The 25222-nt window shown below is 38.5% G+C and overlaps 1 protein-coding gene across 9 annotated transcripts in view; it reads right to left on the bottom strand.

Annotated features, from left to right (window-relative positions):
• The window catches only part of BCAS3 (BCAS3 microtubule associated cell migration factor), a 664948-nt gene that overhangs the window by 226358 nt on the left and 413368 nt on the right, over positions 1-25222 (bottom strand). The window contains exon 24 of one of the 9 annotated variants that reach the window (XM_032279306.1): positions 23826-25222. This exon is cut by the window's right edge and continues 14 nt beyond it. The exons of the other annotated variants lie outside the window; for them this stretch is intronic. Coding sequence (XP_032135197.1) covers positions 25160-25222 — 63 coding nt within the window. The 3' untranslated portion in view covers positions 23826-25159. Of the gene's footprint in view, positions 1-23825 lie in introns of those variants that run through there. 9 annotated transcript variants of the gene reach the window in all.

The raw sequence follows: 25222 nt of genomic DNA on the forward strand, positions 1-25222 counted from the left end.
GAGGCAAAGAGAAGTTGCCTGAGATTCCAGTTTTAGACCCAAGGAATTTTACCAGGCTCAACTACAATCCCTGAAAAGAAGACTAAAATGAATACATTGACCCAAACTTTAACCAGAGAATTAGGCTTAGTAACAACTTAGATTTTACTTTTTTTTAAATGTGTCTCACTGACTGTCTTTCTCTGTCTCTCTGCGTTTGTTTGTGGTGCATACTGAGTAAATTATTTGCTGATAGGTGAATTTTAGCAAATGCTTTTCTTCCTTTGAATGCCTGGTGAGCTTGTTGGGAAAAGTCATTTAAGTCACTTAAAATGATCCCATGAAAAGTAAAACTCAATTCTGAAATAAGAGTATAACTTAGAGCTTAAAAATAAATTAAATAAAGGAAGCATTAAAAGATAAATGGAGCAGGATGCTCTGTGGCTGAGGTAATCTGAGTGGAGAGGGAAGAAGGAGGGCTACGTTAATAAATGATTAAAAGGCCTTAACAAGGGCCTATCAGGTTGATCAGGAAAGCATTCTTCTTCTCTGCTCCTCCCTGAGACCACCTTTTTTACATTTGTTCTCAATGCTGATCAATATGGTTTTCATTTGCTGATTTCCATAATGCCATATGTGATCTGCCAGGCTGACATAACGAAGCTAGAAAGAGCTGAAGTCATTTTAACATTCTCGCTTGCATGACTGTCGCCAGTTTCCCAAATGCCTGTTATATGGGAGTCAGTATCTCTCTCTTGTTTATTGACAAATACCAGAGAGATTTGCTCCTAGAGAAAGCAGGTCTGGGTGGCAAATTTAAGATTAAAAACGAAATATTATACTTTTTTTTTTTTTTGCTACCACTCTCACCTGTAATTTAAGCTTGATTAAATAAAAACAAGATTTAAGTGTGAATTATCCTTTTCTGCACACAAGTGCTCACTTCTGTTGATAAAACGATAAATCACACACACACACACAAAGCATCAATACTTATGATGCCACCAAAGCCTCAGGACATATTTACTGCGCCAATTCAAGTTCTCCTATAAATACAGTGTTTTAGTTGACCCACTAGTATTTGTCTCTGATAACCTTCACCAAAATTCATATCAAACTGTGTGTTTTAAAACTTTTTACTCTTTGCTAAAGTTTCTTTAATCCATACTCTGGCCTGAAGAAACTTAAAAAAAAAAAATCATGTAAGCTTCCTACACTTTTTTCATTGTATAACGAAATGGGTTTCTTGAGGTCATCACATAAGTGACCCCCTAAGAGCCTTCCATGACGCCTGAAATGTCTCATTAAAAAATCTCTGTATTGTTTGTTCATCACTTTTCCATGCTCAAAAGAAAATTTCAAGAAAAAGTGCAAATAGGAACACATTTCTGAAATGATTTATCTTTTGCAAGCCAAACACCCCCACCAAAAAAAAAAACCAAACCAGTTGCATTTGATCAAATGGATACTTCAACATTGTAATTTAAAAATAAAAATATATTTAGTGCCAGCACCTTCATTTACAATAAATTTAGATCCTTTTTATATTAAACACATTAAATAATAAATATTCTGATAATTAACAGAAGTCATATTTTAGTTCTCAAGAACAAAGTCCCTCTGAGGCTGGGTACAGTGGCTCACGCCTATAATCCCAGTACCTCAGGAGACCAATGTGGGGAGGATCGCTTAAGCTCAAGAGTTTGAGACCAGCTTGGGCAATGTAGGGAGATCTCATCTATAGGAAAAAATAAAAAAATAAAAAAATTAGCACACCTGTGGTTCCTGCTACTGGGGAGGCTGAGTTGGGAGGACTGCTTGAGTCCAGGAGGTGTAGGCTGCAGTGAGCCGTGATCCTGCCAGTGCACTGCACTCCAGCCTGGGCAACAGAGGGAAACGCTGTCTCAAAAACAAAAACAGAAAACAAAACAGCTTGTGCCGGCAATTAGTCCAGGAACTATGAAAACTAAAATCACAGAATTTTGCAAAGAAAACCCCTCTGAATTGTTCCAAAAAAAGATGACTGTGTCATGGCTAGGTCAGCACACAAAGTTTTAAAAATAGTTGCATCTCCAAATATTGCATTTGCTCCAACTCTCAGTTCAGTCTTTGCGGTATTACATGAGTTTTCTTTTCTCCTCCTTTCCTTCTTCCCTCCCTCCCTTCCTTCCGCAAACGCAAAGGACACACTGGTTCAAAACAAGGGAAAAGAAAACAAGTTGAAGGAAAGCAGTGTGACAAATATCTAAAGGAAAGGTCCCTCAGGACAACAAAGTGGCATTGGGGGGGATGAACATCCCATTTACTCCCTCAACCTTGGCTTCCCTTCCCTAAACCAATGGGTTGTTTTCTCCATTCTCTTAATTTCTTTAGCAACAGTGAAAGGATACTAAAACAATGAGACCTTTAAGCTGGCTAGTGTCAGAACGTGAAATATTTCTGTTTTTGTGTGTATGGTTGTTGGTTGGTTGTTAATTCATTTGGAAAACAGTGGCATAAAAGTGCACACATCACTGTTACTAAAGAATCCTAAAATGACTGCTGTTGAATTCTGATATGAATGTTGACAATGAGGTAAACAGCAAAGTTTAGCAAAAGATACCAAAAAACAACAACAACAACGAAATGATAAAGGATTCTAAAGGCATACAATGGTACAGAGAATTCATCTTAAGGACAGTTCTCTGGGGTTCTGAGATTTTTGAATTATGGTAAAGCAGACAATAAAGAACCTGTAGTCCATTTAAAAGTAACAAGCTAACTTCATTTATGAATTCCAAGTTAAATAGGAGATGTTACCTTACATTGGGGGTTTGGTGAGGTTGGAGAGATGACATGGTCAGCATCTTTTAAGTACAAAGTCATCTCTTTCCCTCTGATATTCACATTAAAAACAATTATTAAAATTACAAGGAAACAGAGAAGAAAAGGTAACCTTGCCTAGACATGAACCAGGAAGAAAGGCAGGAATGGTATTCTCAAAGTCCAGTGGAACTGGTGGCAGAGAACCGCACTGGAGACTTAACAACTAACATTTCACTTTACTTGGCCCATAATTACCACAATGGAGGACAAGTCAGATTAACACTGTCCTACATCATTGTATTATGGTAACAACAGGTTAGTTACAACAGTTGGAAACACTCTCATAAAAGGTGAGATTACCACCAGAATAGGCTTCTAAATGGAGGTAATGGGTGACAGGCAGGAAAAGGGCACTTCTCTTATTTACAGGATCCATGGGAAGAGAGAGGGCGTTCCAGGCTTCAACTGGCAGACGGGGAGAAAATTATGAAGGTTCTTTTGAGCTGTAGTAAGCTCAGGAGGACAAGAAAAATTGTAAGCTAGTATAGGATGCTAGAAAATTTCTTTCAAAAGAAAGAAGTTTTCTTTCAAAACAGGTAAAAAATAGGAAAGGCATTATATCCTTCCAAGTTCAGGGAGTAAAAAAAATAACAGTTCAACAATAAGGGATTCCCTTACAGAAAAATAAATCTCTGGGAGGCTGTTTTAGATCCTTTGCCCCAGTGGGGCAAGCATACCTTTCACTGCTTCATGGAGAGAGGTATATTCACCAAACCAAAGGGTTCTTTGAGGAAGAATGACCAGAAATCTGCAGTATTGGGATTTTTTTTTTTTTAAGAAGAAGATAATAAGACTTTATTAGCTTTATAATATTTTTAAAAAAGATTGAAACTGGTCGGGCACAGTGGCTCGCCCCCGTAATCCCAGTGGGTGGATCATGAGGTCAGGAGTTCAAGATCAGCCTGGCCAACATGGTGAAACCCCTTCTCTACTAAATACACAAAAATAAGCCGGGGTGGTGGCAGGTGCTTGTAATCCCAGCTACTCGGGAGGCTAAGACAGAGAATTGCTTGAACCTGGGAGGGAGAGGTTGCAATCAGCCGAGATGACGCCACTGCACTCCAGCCTGGGCGACAGAGCAAGACTGTCCCAAAAACAAACAAACAAACAAACAAACAAGATTGAAACTTAGAACTGGATAATTTGGCCCTTTCTTCTCTTTTTACCTACTCCACCAACATTCTCTTAGATCTGAGGTTGGGCTCAACATATCCAAACCTTAGCACTATTTTCTTCCAAGTTTTAACCCTTTTCTAGAAAAATAGGCTCAGTCTGCCTACTATAAACCACTCTCTTTCCCATGATAAAACAACTTTCCCTGGACACACAGAATCTTTGTCCTTCTGGTACTGTATCACTATGTGAAGCTGGTGCTTGCCACACTTCTAACAGTAAGTGTGGTGCATTTTAAGAACATTCACGTTTGTAGGAGGACTATTAGCACGAAAACCCTGTGGTCTATCTCATCACCACTGTATCCAGAGTCCTTGCCAAGAGTACCTGGCATACAGTAGTCATTCAAAACATAGATGTTGGCCAGGTGCAGTGGCTCACGCTTATAATCCCAGCACTTTGGGAAGCCAAGGCTCAACTCACTTGAGCCCAGGAATTCAAGACCAGTCTGGGTAACAGGGCGAGATCTTGTCTCTGCAGAAAATTTAAAAATTTGCCGGGTGTGCCAGTCTGTCTCAGTGACTTGGGAGACTGAAGTGGAAGGATGGCTTGAGCCAGGGAGGTTGAGACTACAGTGAGTCATGATTGTGCCACTGTACTCCAGTATGGGTGACAGAGTGAGACCCTATTTCAAAAAAAAAAAAAAAAAGTTTTCTTTTTTTTTTTTTTTTTTTTTTTAAATGAGAGAGATCTTTAGAAGCAATGCAGGAATTTGCCAGGTCATTAACAGGTTAAAAGCAAAAGTAGGAAAAAACAGAGCAGGAGGTGGTAGTGGTATAAGTTGATTATCCCTTACCCAAAATGCTTGGGACCAGGAATGCTTTGAATTTTGAATTTTGTCTGATTTTAGAATATTTGCATTATATACTTGCTGGTTGAGAATCCCTAATCGGGAGATTAGAAATCTTCCAATGAACATTTCCTTAGAGTGTAAGATTGGCACTCACTCAAAAAAGTTTTGAATTTTCGAGCATTCTAGATTTCAGATTTGGGATTTTGGATTTGGGACAGTCAACCTGTAACAGTAGTAGTGGGAGCAGTAACAGTAATTGCAGTAGTTGTGGTCATTGTAGCTTTAAATGAGAAGTTGGAAGTGTAAGTGAAATTCAATCTTCTAGATGTGGCCATACAGAAATCTGTGGCTCAAGGGCCTTATCAGTATTAAAGATTTACTTCCCTTCAACTGGGCTCCCAGGGAACTACAAAAGAAGGTTTGCACAAGTGTGGAAAACCAAGATCTTGGGTAACAGGAGGATTTATAGTCACGTTCAGCAAGTGAGAAACGAAATGATGAGGTAAGTACCTTATTAGTAATGCTAAGGTCAATACCAGGTCAGGATGGGTTAAGACAGAAAAGCCCTGTCCCAAGTTCCAAAAGCAGTCTGGGGGTCAAAGACATTTAAAACATGGCCTCAGTTTCCTAACTCTAACATACCAGGGACTAAATCTAATTATGAGAAGTTATAGGAAAGCAAATCTAAGTGTAATCAATTTACAGGAATTAATGAGGAGAGTTGAGAAACATGTCTGTTAAAGACAGAGAAAGGAAGGGCTGTATTATTTTATTTCCTGGTCTTTTGTAAACTCTATGCTGGTAGCAGAATTTCTATTTCTAGAACAAGCAGAGCTCGTCACACGTCTTGTATGATTGTTCCCACTTTTCAGTGCATGTGGGTGGCGGTTATTATTTTTAATGTATTCCTACTTCCGTAAGTCATAAATAAGCTTACCTATTCAAATGACCACACTAAATGATGAGAAATAGCACACCGACCCATAAGCAGCAAAGACCCAGAAGGCAACACTTAAAACACAAACTGCCAACAGCACCCTGATCGGGTTTCATAAATCAGAGTGGCCATGGCCCTAAAGAACGGGAATGAAAGCTCCAGTAATTGCAGTCTTCTGTCTGGGAGCATACTGTAAAAATAGCCACAGTAAGCAATCTTCCTGACCAATCAATAGACTCCTATTAACCTCCTGGCCAATTACAGGATGATTGGCTAAGCAAACAAAGAATTATTGGCTGTTTAGTTGGGACTTTATTCGGGCCTCTCTCTTCCCCTGTTTCCCATTCTGTTCCGCCTCTCCTCCCCACCCCCTTTCCTGTTAGGAAAAAACATCTGCAAACACCTGATATTCATCTAAGTCTCTGCAGTTGTACAGTCTTGTTAAATTGTTACCACCTTTTCCACAAGCAGTTTTGGCAATTAACCTCATGGCCAGAGACTTCAAAGAAAACAACTGTTGAGTTTAACCTCTCTGAGCTACCATAGATTCCTTTATGATTTTTCCCGAAACACTTTCATCCAGAGAGGAAAAATGCAGACTGATAAAAGTAATGTTTATTTTAATATTTGGTTAATTTATTAAGAAGACAAACGCCTCAGACATTTGCCATAACAGGGTGCACTCAATTTTCAAAGCCTTCACAAAGTGGGGTTTTATTTTCATTTACATTCCCAACACATGTGTGCTTCTCTGCTCTTCCACAAATCCTACATTTGCTGGAATCCAAGGATTTGATACATTTGACCCTCCCTTGCCCCTGTTCACAAATCTCTCATGTGTTTCTCAAAACTGTTTAAAAGTTCAGAATGAAAAATGCATGTAAAATTAATGCTAAGAACCAAAGTTACCATTAAAAATCTATTTTTGTTTTCTCTTTTTACCCTCACAGATAGACTTTTTACACTAAAAGCAAGGTTAATCCCCAACTCTCATGAGGAAAAACCTACTAGCAATAAAGATCAAAATATATAACTGAACAAGCAATACAATTCTTCTCGAGTAATCTTCTGGCCTAAGTATTTTGCAATTTATGCTACGGACCCAACTTTTTACAGCTGTACATAATAATAACAGGCCTGATCTTACCAGCTGAAGGCAGGTTTGTGGAGGTGCGTTAACTCCTCCAGGCAACAAAGTTCATTTAGAATTTTAATAAAAGTGATTAAATATTTAGTAGACCCTGAGAACTACTGATTTCCCTTTCTGGCAAGGTTGGGCTTTGTAAAACTGCCACTAATACTTTTGCCACTCTGAGAAACTTGAAGAAGTCTGTAAACGATTTAGAGTATTTGTACGCCTTTTCTAGAAGTACCATGGGGTTGAAATAAAAAATGTGTAGCTAAGTCAACAGAGCTTTTGTTTGGTATTTTCAGTTACCAATATCCTCATGTTATAATTAATTCTCCCAAAGCGATAAATAACTGTCTTCTGGAAAATGGCACTCTGCGGTACAGTACCATGCCATTTGATAATTTTGTTAAGGGCCTGGCTTTAACCAAACAGCACATCTTTACCAACAGCACGACCTTCATGAGTTTAGGGAAGCAGAGGAGAAAGTCCAATAACAATATGGTTTTTGGGAGGGAGACAGACCTGGAGTAGATTTCTACTTTTGCTCTGTATTAGCTTTGTTGCGAGTGAGCAAATACAAATAATTATACCTATCTTGTAGGGATGTTATGAGGATAAAATGGAGTATATACAGCAAAAGTCACAAACTGTTTCAGTTAGCCTGTAGCGTTTTAAAAAATCAGGAAATATCCATAAAAATGTGAATTTCCTGTCTCTTTTCACTAAATGTAAGGTCTGGCAACACTGGGCCCACATTTCTGCAGTTGGCAACATGGAGTGGAACAGCAGCAGCAACCTTAAATGTAGGCAATTTGCTGTATAACCTCCACCACTTAAACCTGGCCAGTGTAGCCTCTGAGTTTTTGAGCCTTCCATGAAGTGGTTTAACACAGTGTTTGGAACAGTGTCTGGCACATAATGTTTGGTACATAGTAAGTACTCAATAAAAGGTAACTATTATATGAGCTACTACACCAAATAAAGTGAGTTGGCTCCAAATTTGAGGGAGGTTTCACAGACATATCAGCTAAACCTTTTATGGGCAGAGAACATATCAAGCTCTGGAAATAATACAAAAACTTCTATGTGTATGTGTGAGAGACAGCTGTATTAATATAAATTACACACAGTTTTCTAAACCTTCTAAGTGTCTCTACTTACCTAAAATTCCCATAGCACTTACCTTTAACAATGTTCCTTGTGGAATTTAGCACGTACTATATCTTCTATTGGTGTTTGCATTCCCAACCAACTTACACATTTCTAAGGTGTGTATTCCCTAAAGTTTTGTTGGGAATATAAAAACACCTCTAATTCAGGCAACTAGGGAAATGGCCAGTCTGAAACAAGGAAGCAGGTGAGTTATATTTGAGAAGAATGCGCTGCTTTGGTATAAGAAACACCTGTCGGCCCACACATGATGGTGCACACCTGTAATCCCAGCACTCTGAGAGGCCAAGGTGGATGTATCAATTGAGCTCAAGACCAGCCTGGGCAACATGGTGAAACCCCCATCCCTACAAAAACAAAAAAAAAAATTAGCCAGGTGTGGACAGGCACGGTGGCTCATGCCTGTAAATCCCAGCACCTTGGGAGGCTGACGCAGGCGGATCACCTGAGGTTAGGAGTTTGAGACCAGCCTGACCAAGATGGCGAAACCCTGTCTCTAATAAAAATAGAAAAAATTAGCCAGGCGTGGCGGCGCATGCCAGTAGTCCCAGGTCCTCAGGAGGCTGAGGCACGAGAATCACTTGAACCTGGGAGGCAAAGGTTGCAGTGAGCCAAGATCATGCCACTGCACTCCATCCTGGGCAATAGAGTGAGACTCTGTCTCAAAAAAAAAAAAAAAATTGGCCAGGTGCGGTGGTGTGCACCTATAGTCCCAGCTACTTGGGAGGCTGAGGCAGGAGAGTTGCTTGAGCCTGGGAGACCGAGGCTGCAGTAAGCCATGATCACACCACTGCATTCCACTCCAGCCTGGGCAACAGAGCAAGACCCTGTCTCAAAAAAAGAAAAAAGAAAGAAACATCTGTCGTTACAACAAACTAAGTGGGTTTGAAATATTTTCATTTTCTCTGGCAAGTGCATGTTCCCCTCTGAAATATTATTTACCAATTTGCATAACACATTTTACTCACACTTAAAGATCAATCTCAATTCAGCAAAATCATATATTCTTAATGGGCTATGTTATCACCTAAAATCTTATCCTTTCACTCTGATTATGACAGTCACAAGGAAAGAAAATGAACATCATCGGTGAACCAGCAAAGCCTAGAATTTGAATCTGCCACTCTAGCTAAGATTCTATCATTTTTGCCTTAATTTTAGTTCCATTTTGACAGCCATGAAAACAACCTATCAATATGATTAGGTTGTTTTAGATATTTGGGGGTTGGGGGAAGAGGGCAGAAACAGTCCTAAGAGCTCAGTCATTTTAAACAATAAGTATTTGAAAGCAATTTTCAGTGACCCAAACTAGTACACCAGTAAGCGACCTTGGCTGGATGCGATGGCTCACACCTGTAATTCCAGCGCTTTGGGAGGCCGAGGGGGATGGACCCCTGAACCTAGGAGTTTGAGACCAGCCTGGGCAACATGGCAAAACCCTGTCTCTACAGAAAATAGAAAAAAAAAAAAAAAAATCAATGGGGTATTAGGGCTTGCCCCTGTAATCCCAGCTACTCAGGAGACTAAGGTGGGAGAATCGCTTGAGCCCAGGAGGTGGAAGTTGAAGTGAGCCATGATCACATCACTACATTCCAGCCTGGGCCACAGGGTGAAACTATCTCAAAAAAAAGGGTAACTAACCTTGTCCTCTGGGGGTAGATCATGCATAGGGGGATGAGTCCTCCCCAGAAAAGTAGAAGAGCAGGGAAAAGGACAAAAACAAAAACATGCTCCATCAAGAGAATAAAAGGCAATCTCAGATTCCAGGAGTATCTTGGAAGCAGCCACGGAAGGTTTGGCAGTCTCTGCAAACAAGTGGCCTGGGTTGAAATTTGTGAGGGAAGAAAAAAATGAAATATGTCATGTACATGAAGTTCAAATCAAACCTAAAACTTCCTCTGTCCACGCTTGTTAAGAGGACCTTCATATTAAACAGAAACTCTCCAGAGAGGAAAATGATTTCTGGTCATTCTCACTGCAAGACTTAGATTTTCAATTTCCCTTTAATTTTTATATTCTTTTTCAGCTTAAGTAAAAAGGAGAGGGATATTTGTGCTGAACATTTAAGAATAATTTTTTAAAGTGACATTAAATGACACAAGGGTCTGGTGCTATGCTGTACAGTTCAATGAACTCCTGCACAGATCAGCAAGATGGTTGGAAATGCCTCCCTCCGTCTGTTTTTCATCTCCAAAGTCTGTGTACTCAGTAGAGTGTGAAGAGAGCCTCTCCTCTCCTCAGAACATTCTCCCAGTGGTCCTCCCCCAACCCCCACTCCCTCTCCGTAGCCCCTGCAGCAGAGAACAGGAACTAGAGCAAATGCTTTTGTGAATTAAGAGATCTTGTGAGCGTAAATTTGGTCAGGCTGCTCCTTTCTGCAGGCCAGACCCCGCTGCTGCCCCAGGATGTGAACTGTCAGTTTGCATAGCTGGTGATGAGTTGCAGAACCATCAGCAAAGGTGAAGACGGCAGAAACAAGAAAGATTCAAGACTGGTGGAAATCATTTCACAAGGAAAATTTCAGCCATCAGTGGGAGGAAGCTTTGAAAAATGCTGCCATTTCCGAGTCAGAATGAAGGAAAAATTAAATTACTGCCGGTGAGGCGAGCCAAAGTTGCATCTCCCTCCAGGGAGAGTTTTGATAATGGTAAACATTTGACAGCTGGCCCAGAGTTGTTATCTTGTTCTAACAGTTGTTATGGTCTAAATGAATATTTCTGATAAGGAAACAGAAAGAACATTTTAAGCACTTTTATATTTTTAAGTTTTAAACCTTATGGTGGTGAGCCAAACAGGTTTAGGGCAATTTGTCACCTAGGGCCTACTCAAATGCTATAATAATCTTGATCTGGGAATCTTAGCAGTATCATTATTTCAGTTAATCTACATGAAGTAATTCTTTGAGGTAAATCAACTGACTAAGAAAATATCTTTGACCTTTAGCTTCCTCAGCAACCCGTAAAAACAATTCTAAGAGCTGACTTGAAGTACTCCAGAAAATAAAGAATTAACTAAAGCTAACTTAAATACACACTCAAGAACATGCAGAGAAATACTGTGTTGTTAAAGGACTAGTTTTCTGACTACTGAGGATCAACAACTATAAATTTTCAAACTTTCACAGATTTCATAAAAAAAAATTAGACCAAACATTTCAGAAAGTTAACAGAGATAAAGTAGTCAACATTTTAGACCTAAAAAGGATTGCTTACTGGGTGTCTAATGGTTTTGCATTACCAGAAGATAGAGAATGTTTGGAGGGACACTTCATTATAAAATACTTGCTTAATTCCTATATATAGCATAAGAAAACATCTGTGTGATTGTCTGAAATGTTCCAGGTCTTCACAGGCACTGGATCTGTCATAGTATCTAGACATACATGTAAAGGCTCAGAAGAGATGGTAGGGAGTCCCTTGCCTTATATGGATTTGCTGATAGTTGTATCCTCAGAGAAGAAAACAAAATCCTCAGAACACTGTAACCCTCCTAAAAAAAAATACACTCCAAAATTTATTCCACCTCTGGCATTCCTCTAGGCAGGAGTTTACCAGTGGCAAAAAATAGGTACAATGGTAAAAACAGAAAGAAAAGTCTTCCTATGGAATGAACAAACACTTATAACTTATTTTCAGAAAACTTATAGAAAATGTGAGCATTACTTGCCTAAAATGTAATTCACATAAGTTATGGGAATTTAGTATTTCAGGAAAAAAATTCTTTCTGATTTCATGAATCATCATCATCTGCTTAGTGCTTCACACTGAGGATTCAGTCTCTATCCCAAGGCAACAGTAGGACACATAGGTCAACGGAACCAGCACCTCTAATTTGTAGGTGTCCTATCTTTCTATGACTTATACTTTAATTTTTTGAGACAGAGTCTTGCTCTGTCACCCAGGCTGGAGTCACTACAGCCTTTGCCTCCCAGGTTCAGGCAATTCTCCTACGTCAACCTATTAAGTACCTGAGATTACAGACGCGTGACACCATGCCCAGCTTATTTTTGTATTTTTCGTAGAGATGGGGTTTTACCATATTGGCTGGGCTAGTCTCGAACTTCTGAGACCTCAGGTGATCCGTCTGCCTCAGCCTCCCAAAGTACTGGGATTACAGGCATGAGCTACCATGCCTGACTGACATATTTTAGAATGCTTTGCAAGCATTATGTCCTGACGAAAGAAAAATTTTAATGTTTTTACCTCTATTTTCTTTAAAGAACAAAATCAGAACATCTACCTTTATTCTATATTTGTGGGAAGTAAAAGTTTCATTATTTTTTTCCCTAGGGACCCGACCCTGCCTTAATATGAAAGTATATAAATTGATATTAAAGTATGGTATTTTGAGAATGTTTCAAAGTAAGGTCAAACTGGTGTTAAAAACCCTACTAGCGAAGGCTAAAATAACAGTCTGGCTGAACAGTCTTAAGTGCAGCTGACTCCAATTACTAAGTACATCCTAGCAATGCTTTTTACTAACAAGAACAATGCAAGCAAGTTGAGTTCAAAAATAAAGTCAAAGAGAACTTACTCATAAGTAAAATTAGATAAATTATCCCAATACTGTAGCTATATGGGCATTTGATAGTTAACTGCACCTTCAGCACTGAATACATTGAGTTCTTTTAATAAATAATCAGGAAGAGAGGTGAGGGAGATTCTAAAAGGGAACAAATGCTAGAAGAAAAAGCTTCTTTTGAGAAAAACCAAGATAATTTTGGATAAGAAAACATATACATAATTAACCACTATAAAATCATGGAACCAGCACTTTCAAATAATTTTTTAAAACATTTTATTATGGAGAATTTTGAACATACATCAAACAGAAAAACATAACAAAACCCATGCATCCATCATACAACCCCAACAACCATCAAACCAGGCCAATCCCACCCCATCCACACACAAATCCACTTCCCTCCTCCTCTATTATTTTGAAGCAAATCCCAGATGTCATCAAATCCATTTTTGTCAGATGCAGTACATGAAAAGGCAGAGATCTTCCAAGCACATTATTCTATATGACTGCCTCTTCCTGCCTTCACCTCCATATCCCCAAATCAATCTTTTCTGATGCTATGTTCCCCTACTCTCCCCCAACTCAGAATGTTGTTACTAGTGCTAACTAGTCCTCCTAGGGCACTATACAAGTCTAGTTAAATAGAGGACATTTATCAGATGCACAGGACTTTTGTTTTACATAAGAGCTGATGGCTTCCATGTACCCTTTCGTTCTTAAAATTCTCTTATTCCTTCAGGCAAACATCCACTTAGGATTAGATCAGTATTCCTCCATTACCAAAACTGGGGTCATGTCATCTAGCATCAAGGAAGCCAGTGTACTATAGTAGTTAAGACATCAGCTTCAATTGTATAGACCTGGGTTTAAATTTGACGCTGCCAATTACTAACTTTGTGTCTTTGGGCAAATAACCTTTCTAAGTCTTTGTCTCCTCATCTCTAAAACAGAAATAAAAGCAACAACCTAACAGACTATCAACAAGATTGAATGAGATAAGGTACATACAGTATGTAGCCAAGTACCCTAATCATAAATTTAGCTCATTAAAAAAATAAAACAAGAGAAACTTACATGTAATAAACACCAATAATGAGAAGGTGTATATCTAGGGAAAAGGAGAAAATGAGAGTGGAAATGGGATTAAACTACTCCATTTAAATAAATCTTATCCTCAACAAACTTCTTTCAAGAACTTGAGTATCTCTGTATAATTGTTTAACTTTTAGTAAACTCATAATCTAAAACATGCATGATTCAACTTTTATTTTTTGAGACAGGTTCTCACTCTGTCGCCTAGGCTGGAGTGCAGTGGTGTGATCATAACTCACCGTAGTCTCAAAGTCCTGGGCTCAAAGAATTCTCCCACCTCAGCCTCCTAAGTAGCTGAGACTATGGGCTCCTGCTACCAAACCTGGTTACTTTAAAAAATTTTTTTGTAGACACAGTTTTGGTATGTTGCCCATGCTGGTCTCAAATTCCTGGCTTCAAGTAATCCTCCCACTTTGGCCTCCGAAAGTGCTGGGAATACAGCCATGAACCCCCATGACCAGCCTAATTCAACTTATTTATAATTGTTTCAACATTTAAGCATCAAATGCCCTAAACATGAATGTAAAGGCCCTTGGTTGAAGAATGTAACATTTATATACTGGTGTAAGTTCTAAAGGCAATAGAGGATGAATACTCATTATTGTGTTTAAATGAACCAGCCTAGTCCCACTGTACAGGTGAACCAGGATAAAGAAACATGATAGATAATGAAAAGTAGAAGTGGTAGCAATGATCTCTCACAGGCTTCATGCCTGTCCTATTTCACTATTATACTTTTGGGGGGAAAAAAAAAACTCAAATGGACAAAGAGCACAGGGAGGCATGCTTTTTCCTTATTTAACATTTTTTTAGGATATGTGCAGATTAGGACAAGATTTCTCTTAAATCATGTACTATCAATCCACTACAATCTGTAATGTGCTCAATGTCATATAGTCATTTTATAAGGAAAAGAATATGAAAGTTTTATGGAAGAACTATAAACAATGTAAATATGTAATATATTTATTAACTTAAAAGTCACAAAAGAGAAGCTTTTAACTAATTTTATAAAGAGAATATTCTCTTCTGTCTTTTCTCCTGCATTTCAAAGTTACATAAAGGCCATACTAAGATGGCCAAATGCCAGAGTGCTGTTTCTACAGAAAAAAAAAAGTGGAGAGATAAGCAACTTTTATGTGACTTTACAAATTGAACTTCACTTGCTGTGATTACTTGGTAAATGTTTGATTGTGATAACCACTTAGCAGGGTTACTTTTCTTTAGAGTTTTAATCCTGCTGCCAGAATAATTTTCCCCACCTCAAAACCTTCCATCTCTGTCTCCTGTTCCAAATCTCCCACCAGCACTCTACTTTCAGTCTGGCCCTAACCTCTCTTGACAGCTGGATCTTCCACGGTTTTCCCTCACATATCTTTTGCTATATATTCAAAGCAAACTTCTGTTTTTTCCTAAATTGGTCCGGTATGTGTATGCCTTGGTGACTCTGTTCCTTTCTTTTTTTTTTTTTTTTTGAGATGGAGTCTGGCTCTGTCACCCAGGCTGGAGTGCAGTAGCGTGGTCTTGACTCACTGCAACCTCTGCATTCTGTATTCCAGTGATTGTCCTGCCTCAGCGCACTGAGTAGCTGAGATTACAGGCATGCACCACCACGCCCAGCTAATTTTTTGTAGTTTTACTAGAGACGGGATTTCACTATATTGGCCAGGCTGATCTCAAACGCCTGACCTCAAGTGATCCACCCACCTTAGCCTCCCAAAGTGCTGGGATTACAGGCGTGAGCCACTGTGCCTGGTCATACGACTTTTTGTCTTGACAACAGGTATCCCTTTCCTCAATCTTCACCTGCCAAAATTCCATGTATTCCTCAAATTCTAGGTCAAATGGCATTTTTTCCATAAAACTTTCCCTGATCACCCATTACAACGAATTTTACCTTTCTTTGCATTCTGAGAGAACTCCATCTGCCTTGTTGTATGGTCACTAGGGTTGTATTTTTATTAACTGAATTCCAGGTGTCTGGGGGCCAGGGAGCATGCTTTCTTCATTTTTCATATTCCCTACATCATGTAGCATGATGACTTGTAATCACACTGAACTATGCTGCACATATGAGTTCTAGGAAACAGTCAATAATAGCATTTACACTTTTTCTGATAAGCAATCTACACAAGGAATCCTTCAAAGGGAGTTTCTTATATAGCTCACCCACTTCTGAACATGATGGCTTCTGCTATAAACAAAGCCCACAGTTAGCCCAGATGACGTGTGCCCAGAATGCAAAGGGTGCAGTCATGCTCTCTCGACAGAGTGAGAAACTGAAGAAGGACGACACATGTGTAAGAGGAAACTCGAAAACCACAAATATGAAAACAGCATTTGTGAACCTCGTTTGGCCAGATCACAGACATCTTTAACCTTCTTACACTTCCTTAAAGGAGCAAATCAGGAAATGAAGAAAAAAAAATCTTCACACTTTTTTTTAAGTCCTCCACTTTTTAGATTAGATCATCTATAACTCTAAGGGAAAAAATGTATACTCTTTAGGCCCAAGAATGTATCCAAAATTCAGAGCTTCTATCACTAGCAATACAAATACGGGGCAAAATAAATATTAAAAAAAGAATAATTCTTGAAAATCCAAGAATAAAAAATTCATCTGTCTCTATTATAATTGATTTTTTTTCTAGATCTAATAGATTTAATAAACAAATGTAAGCAAAAGCATAAAATGGGTTTAAAAATAACTTGAAGATTACAGCTAATTTAGGATGGCATTTGAAACACTTTTCTTCTTTTTAAGAATGTACTACTGATGAAAATCTATCCACTTATAATTTTCTTATCTTCACAATTCAAATCTTACAAGTATGAAAAAAATATTCCAAGACATGGAATCCTCTGAATTTCAAAGTAAATAATCAGAAAGATGCCCAAAGAAGAATTGTTACTTTTCTGTTGAATTCCTAAATTCAGGTGTCATTTGGATCAAGAGCCAAAAAAACCAATGTTCTAGTAAAAAATTTTAGGACTTCAATAAAGCAGAAGTCTCATTCCAATAACACTTCTTAAACACTGAAAAAATCAAATATACCACATTTATCCATTTATTCTTCAATGCTTCAACATTGCCACCTAAACGGATAATTTATTTTGTAATTACTACAAGAGAGTCAATAAAAAATGCAAAATTGCTTATGAAAATATGTTCAGAAATGTTGAAGTAACACTGGAGTTTCATGAATTTACCCCCGGCAGGGTAATTCACCATGTGTGTAAGTCACACAGCCAAGGTACAACAGTAATCTCTGAATCTGCACTGTACAAGCAGAAATTCCCATACATTCCAAAGATACTCAACATGGGTAATTTATTCAATCCAAATTTGTGGTCTCTGGCACCTAAGATGTTTGCTGGGGATAAGCTTAATTTTGTGGTTTTGTCAAAGCTAAGATTTCTAAAGCTGTGATGTTCAAAATGATAGCCACTAGCCACATATGGCTATTTAAATTAAAATTAATTAAAATTAAGTGAAATTTAAAAATTCCATTCCTTGGTTATAACAGCCACATTCCCAGTGCTCAGTAGCCACATGTGATTATTACATTGGACAGCACAGATATACCACATTTTCATTATCACAGAAAGTTTTATCATACAATGCCATGCCACAGATGACCAGCCTCATAGGTCCTATCTGTTTTAGTGCCATTGCTTGAAGGTTCTATCTGAAAGATGAGAACTGATGCCCTTATGAATTTTCTTTTGTTTTTGTAGGCTGAAAGTTCAAGCTTTATGATGATTCAATATAGACTGCACATGTCCTACCATATCAAGATCTAACGATACAGAAAAAAACAATGGCTCCTCAGTGGACTCAAAGAAAACAACCAACCAACCAAAACAGTAATTACCACGATACAAAAACCCGTCACTGTCCATAAAGTATGTGGGCTGTTCTACTGATAACTCAGTTTTTAGCTTTTTTTTTTTTTTTCACTCTAGCCTGGGCAACAAGAGCAAGACTCCATCACAAAAAGAAAAAAGTTTTATTGAAATAGAATTCACAATTCATACATTTGATGTGTACAATTCAATGTCAATCAAGTATCTGAATAATTCAACATTTTCTGAATAATTCAACATTTCAACATAACCAACCCACCAGGCCTGGTTACTGCTGGTTTCTAGGGCAGTGGTTCTGAAATGGGGACAATTGGCTGAGCACAGTGGTTCACACTATAATCTCAGCCTTTGGGAGGCTGAGGAGGGTGGATCACTTGAGGCCAGGAGTTCAAGACCAGCCTGGGCAACGTGGTGAAACCCTGTCTCTACTCAAAGTACAAAAATTAGCTGCGTGTGGTGGTGCACATTTATAATTCCAACTACTTGGGAGGCTGAGGCAGAAGAATCACTTGAACCCAGGAGGTAGAGGTTGCAGTGAGCCAAGATCACACCACTGCACTTCAGCCTGGGCGACAACATTGAGACTGTGTCTCAAAATACATATATACATACATAAAAAATGGGGACAGTTTTGCTCACAAGGGGACATTTGGCAATATTTGGAGACATCTGAGGGAAGGGGGCATGCTACTACCTAATGGGTAGAGGCCAGGGATGCTGCTAAACATTCTACAATGCATAGAACAGCCATACACAAATAATTGTCCAGTCCAAAATACCTTCAGTACTTAGGCTGAGAAACCCTGTTCTATGGATATAAAGATAAAGAAGATACAGCAACTGACTTAAAAAAGGTTACTGTCTAGTGAATGAATGCAAGGTGGAAACAAAGTTATGTCCAAGATGCTCTGGGTACAGAGAAGAAGAGGAGATACTTAAGTAAAAATACTGAAGACAGGAACTTGCCAAGGTACTCAGGATGGAAAGAAATGATTTCATGTAGAGGGAATAGCATTGGAAAACATTTAAATAGGTGCAAAGCATTTAGGAGTCTAAGAGGTGCCAGTTGTTCAGAATTGTTAGAGCTCAGGCTGCTGGGGGTTGGGGGTTGCAGGGAAGAAGGAGGAGGAGGAGGAGGAGGTGGCGGAAGCGGAAACAGGAGCAGCAGCAGCTGGAGAGGCAAATGGGAGCCAGATCCTAAAGGCTTTGTATGCCATGTTAGGAAAGAGTTTGGAATGGAGCTTCTGGTTGGAAAACATTTTCTGTAACCAGCCCAACAGTAAGCGTGTTTAGGCCACACGGTCTCTGTTACAATTGCTCAACTCTGCCATCATCGAAGAGCAGCCATAGACAATACATAAGTGAACAGACATGACTATGTTCCATTAAAACTTTGTTTATGAGCACTGACATTTGAATTTCATATGATTTTCTGTTTTCATAAAATCTTCTCTTGATGTTTTTCCTCCCATTTAAAAATGTGAGAACTGTTCTTAGCCCGTGGGCTGCATATAGACAGGGGGTAGCGGTACTCTGCCAAGTCCTGCTATGATGTACACACAGGAGCTCAAGGTGACCAATTAGCTAGCTGATCAGTTAAAAAATGAAGCAGGGAATTTTCCTACAGATCTCTGGAAGTACTGACTGTCTTCTAGCTATTTCCTGCTAAATAACAAACGTCCATGGGCCTAAATTTTGTTATTAGCTTGTTGTAATACTTACAATGACATGGTATGTTAACTCAAAGGAATAAAAAGCTTATTTCAGGCCACTGTGGTGAAATGACATTTACCTAATGCAGATATAAATTTTGTGTTAATTAGTGAGCACTTGACACTGATGTAATTTGATTAGTGTGGCTAAGTCCGTCTTAAACTTGCTCCCTAGTACTAACAAAATATGTCCTTGAATTAAGAAAATTAGGGCTAAGTGACAAAAAGTACCAGATAATAAGAAACCAACTCTACCATTTATAATCATCTGTTATATAATAAAGATAATACTAATGGGCTCATCATGTCATTATGAGAAGCATGAAACAGGGCACTTCACACTTAGCAGTTTAGGTGATCTCACTGTCTCGGATAGTCCTGATTTCATCTCAAGTCGCATTCCAAAGTCTTCAAACCACTGCAAACCTCATATATTTAATTTGGAACTATTTTCAACCAAGAAGTCTAAAACAATTCCAGTTTTGAATAAGATACTGTATATCACTTTTACTATTTTGTGAAAATGCTTTATTTAAAAAAAATAACCTAAGAGAAAATTAGAGTATTAACCATCTGAAATCTTAAAAACTGATCTTTGATGTGGCTGAGATGTCATGAATAATTCTAGTTCTATGATTTGGAGATGTTACTGAATCTTTCTTAGGGACAATAAACTGATGCCAAAATGATTGTTTTGAAGATTGAGGTGTTTGTAAATTTAATTACATAATTATATAGTACAGGCTCCATCAATGTTAGCTATCAAGTTGAAATGTCATTACAATCACTATTTCAGTTTGTCTCTAAGTGTACCACCATAACATAGTTCTCCAAACTTTACAATACTTTCCTACAATTCCAGAACCAAAAGAATCTAGAAATTGCCCAGTCCAGTGCTCTCATTTTATGAATTAACTGACCAGGGAGGTAGTAGAGGCTGGTGTAAAAAGCAAAGGCTCTGAAGTCAGACATGCGCGGTTCCGAATCCTCATTCCACCAGCCCACTGTGGTACAATCTAGGCACATTACTTTCACAAGACCTCAATTTCCTAATTTATAAAATGATGAAAAATGAGATAATACTCATAACATCTGAGCACAATGCCTAATAGCTAATTTTTTAAAAAAATCAACAAATGTTCATTACTATTATCAATCCTAATATTATTACAAAATGATATTTCTTCCATTTCTTTTTGGGATGTATAAATTGCTCCAGTGTTTATTCTGAACATGACTTTTGTCTAACCATACTGGCCAGACTATAGCAGACTATATGAAATATTTATTTATAAATCAGACCAACTCTACATCTTCTTCCTTTTTGTATGTGACTCCTTTGTTAATATATCCCTCAGTTTAAAATTACTTTGCAGTCTTCAAATGCTTTCATCTCTCCAACTCTGCTCCATGGCTCCTTGGAATATATATGTGAAAATCACATGCTAAGTATGTTTGCAAAATACTTTGTTAAAAGATTACACAGTAAAATATCAAAGATGGTTTTTGGGGTTTACTTTTTTGTTTTTTGGGTTTTTTTTTGTTTTTTTGTTTTTTTGTTTTTGAGATTCCAGGCAGTTGCAGGTCAATGAAAGTCTCAGAAAGCACCCTTCCAATTCATTTGCTTCAGGAAGCAAAGGAAATAACCTATTTCCTCTTCCCTCTTTTCTATCTGGTTTTTCTGATGTGTTCCCAGATCCTCAAAGAAAGATTCAGAGATCCATGAAATCTTAATATGCCTGTTTGAAGCCAGGAAAAATAAAGAACAGTATGCCAGTATTTCAGACTAGGAAGACAGTGCATCGATCCTTGAGGGGAAATTTGGTTCAGTCCTGAAAATTAGTAAGTCTTTCTTCCCAACTTAACAGGGAAGTAATGTCAAATGGCTGAAATTTGCACATCCTTCCACTAGCCTGGAGGGTGCTCCTAAAGTAATCTTACAAACTTGGGAATTAGTCCAGCAGCCTAAATCTTTGTCTCTTGGCAGATGAGTTGCAGCAATTTTTGGCTTTTCCTACAGACCCTGTACTTGACATCCATTAGCCTAACTCAGACCCTCACCTTGCCTTTGTACTTGGGGAAGAGTTTAATCTTCAAGATGGACCCAGCCTCAATAGAAACAAAGTTAAGAGTGAAAGTTCTTACCAAACCCTTCTCTTAGTATATGCTATTTCATCTTTAATGGAGATCTTTCATTTCAGATGTTCATCAGAAAGGGGTAACTTCAAATACTCCCTTATATCTGAGCAACATTCAACTCATTTGTTGTTCTGGGCTTTTGTTTTTGTTTTGCTTCAGACAGAGGTCAAAATCCCAGAGAAGCCATAGAGATCACTTTAAATGCTGCCCTCACACTAATGGTTCTATCTTTTTATCAGCCTATTCTTCTGATTGGATTAGATTTTAAATTTTCCTTTAGACTTTGATATTTGACAAGATTCTCTCAGTACAGTGAGATTTTCTCCAAGAAAAGGAATCCACTTGATTGGATCAGAAACCACAACCTGCCTGTGGAAGTTAAACCTTTCAGTAGGTCAGGTCATGAATCAGGGGTAGTGGCATTTTATGAACCTTGCTTGGATTCTTTGATCTTTCACATAGACCTGGTAAGGAGCTTCTTCTCATTGACAGGGATAGGGGAGTGCACTCTTCTATTTCTCTTGTCTTTCTTTCCTTCTCTCCATCTTGCCTCCTCCGCATTTAACAAGAGCAGGCACAGTGGTGTGCTTTTGCTCCCTAGACGTTTCATGGCTTCTGAGGCACTTTATCTTTCTCCCTCTCTATGTATTCTGAATGTAGTATTTTGACCACTCAATATAATTTAGAGACTCATTATACAAGACTGGCACAAGCAATCTATATTCTTACCATTTATTCCAATGTTAGGGAATCTTCTGAAAGAAAAAAGAATTTTGCTTAAGTTTGACCATGGCAGTAGATTATAGCTCACACAGCCATAGATGGTGGGACTACCATTACGATTTGGTAGATGCCCCAAGACCCAGGGCAAGCAACCATAATTATCTGTCAAGTAAGTTCTCACCTATACTCAAGTAATTGTGGAGTGGTGCCTTCAGTTACAGACTTAACACTAGCTTTGAAACTTTTGACCTAGTTGTGTTTAAAATTACCAAGTGAGCAGGAATTTGTTTTTTGTGCTGGCATTCGGTCTTGTAAAAATAAGAAGAAGGGAAGGTGATTATAGGCACCTAACATCGAATTTAGTAAAAATCACTGGAGAAAACCAGAAGTGTGATTTAATGATCTGAGAAATTAGGCAAGTGTCACGTCTGAAGAATCTTAAAATGGTTATAGGTCAAAGCATTAAAAACTTCTTTGGGGATGGAGTGGCTATAAGGAGAACATGGTGAGGTATCTGCCAGGGGTTAATTGCAACTCTGCATGAAAAGCAGTTAACAAGTGAGAATTAGAACACCCAAGAGGAAAAGAAAAATGTTTCCAGTGCCATGAGAAATAAACAACAAAGAAGAAATATTTCCTTTGGCTACCACTACCTCCTTTTCAAAAGCTCAGAGGAGCTACGGGGAATGCCAAGGACTGGTTTTCTCTCAACTCCCTCTGAAACATTTGTCTTCATTACCACTCTTTTTAATCAGGGCTCCTTCATGAGTGTTTCTGCTCAGCCCCTAAGGGGCAGCTCTGGTCTGCGATAAATCAGAATCCACACCACAAGTCACTAATCAGCACTCTCAGGGAAAGAAAAACAGAGAAGTGCAGACCACTACAGGCTGAAAAGGCCTGGAGGCCCACAGGCCTCAAGGAAGAAAGGCCCTGACACAGAAATAAATTGGTGAAGAAGGAAAGCGACTGCAATGTCTAGGCTTTATTTTAAAAACTCAAATGCAAATTGTTCACACTTAATTATAAGAATTTGGAATATGATTTCATTTTAACAGTATAAAATAGATTATGAATTTATTTAGTGAACTGTAATTTATACCCTTGGCTTAATAATTTTCATACCCAATTCAAAACTTAATAAGCCCAAGGAAGAGGAAAAGAAGATAAATTAAGATAATTAAAACTATCAAAGTCAGGGAGCCCTCTGTCACGCCTGCTGTTTCAGCGATATCATTAGGAAATGAAACGTTTCAATTAAGAACTCTCTAATGTCTATGATATGACTGTTATTTTTTGTTATTTTGCTTAAGTGGAATTACAAGCATAAAATTACAAACACAAAGTATTTTTTTCATTTGGAAAGTATCTTAGAAATAACCTATGAAAAAGTTAAACAGACTTGTTAAAGGTCAACCTAGCTAGGTAGTGGCAGAGTTTACTCTAGAACCTAGGTCTCCAATATATATATATATATATATATATATTTTTTTTTTGGAGACAGACTCTTGCTCTGTCGCCCAGGCTGGAGTGCAGTGGCGTGATCTCAGCTCACTGCAACCTCTGCCTCCAAGGTTCAAGCGATACTCCTGCCTCAGCCTCCCGAATAGCTGGGATTACAGGTGGATGCCACCAAGCCAGGCTAATTTCTGTATCTTTAGCAGAGACAGGGTTTTGCATGTTGGCCAAGCTGGTCTCAAACAACTGACCTCAAGTGATCCACCTGCCTCGGCCTCCCAAAGTGCTGAGATTACTGGCATGAACCACTATGCCTGGCCCAAGACAAATATTTCTTGATGCTGACTTCAGGAGCTAGAATCAGAACTGGTTGGAGCCCAGCTAAACTAAAAAGGTCAATTTGATTAGGGTGGGGGTGCTCCTAGAGGGGATGTACAAGAAGCATGGCTAGACTTTTTAAATCTCCATTCAAAACATTTGAACTTCATGTTATAAAATGGGATACAATCAAAGGTTCTTGAAAACAGGGGTGGCAGGATAAAAATTATTTGAGGAAGAAGATTCTATTCAAATTATGCAAGATAAACCAGGGAGGCAGCAGGGTTAGAGAGGCTTATGTTTGTGGGACCAATCTGGTTACTTCTGCAGTGTCCCAGGCAAAAGGTAATCAAGAATCAGTTTTGTAGTTATTCTAATGATAGGTGTCCTTGGGTTGTATTGGTGGAGAATAAAAAAATTGTACAGATGAATTTCTCATAATTAATTGGGAAGATAATTTGCCACTTTTTATGAAGCTCTGGGATTTAGAATTGAGAGAAATACTTGTGGAATTATTATTAATAAACATGAGACATATAAAAAAGTATGTACAGTAAATTTAAAATTAGTCACATAAACTCAGTTAAGGTGAAAGTGGGTCTTTCAGTTGTCCACCAAATATGTGATTACAACAGCTGGACAGATGTCATTAGAGCATCATCCATATGCTCTATCTTGAACCTGCCAACTGTCTGAGTCACACACAGACTGTGTGTGTGTAATGGTGCTGTGGAATACAACATTGCCTTTATAAACAAAAAGCTACAAAACAAGAATCATTGGTGGTCTACAGAAAAGTGTTGGCAGCCTTTGTTAGTACAGATAAGGATTTTATTTTTCTTTGAAATTCTGTAATTAAGACAGAATAATTAAATGATCTGCTGTGAGAAATTTCAGCTTTATAAACAAAAATGGCTTCTGCAGACCTTGAAGAATAGCTCAGTAGAAGAAATACTCAGATTGTAAGTTCTAAAATATGGACAAGGAAGGATATAAGAAGAACATGGGAGAACTAAAGGTGTCAAACAATGGTTCTGAGACTGGACATCTGCAGCTCCCGAAACAGGAGACTCTCCTTTTCTCCAATAGCACAGCCAAGGCAACCAAAGCCTTCTACGTTTCCAGAGCCAAAAAGATGCCGAAGGCCCTGGAAGCTAAAAATCAAGACTAGCTGCTATAAAGCAGACCATCTCAGACATATTCTCATTCCTGACAAATACCCACCCACCAGCGGGACTGGGAGACACATGGCAACCAGAGCAAGTTGTCAAAACTTACCATTATAAAACGTCCATCTTCCAAAAATACAATCTTTGCTCAGGGCAGTGTTTTCCTTGGAAGAC

Source organism: Sapajus apella, unplaced genomic scaffold, assembly GCF_009761245.1.
Source record: "Sapajus apella isolate SASKATOON/1434 unplaced genomic scaffold, GSC_monkey_1.0 scaffold12, whole genome shotgun sequence".
NCBI classification, from domain to species: Eukaryota; Metazoa; Chordata; class Mammalia; order Primates; family Cebidae; genus Sapajus; species Sapajus apella.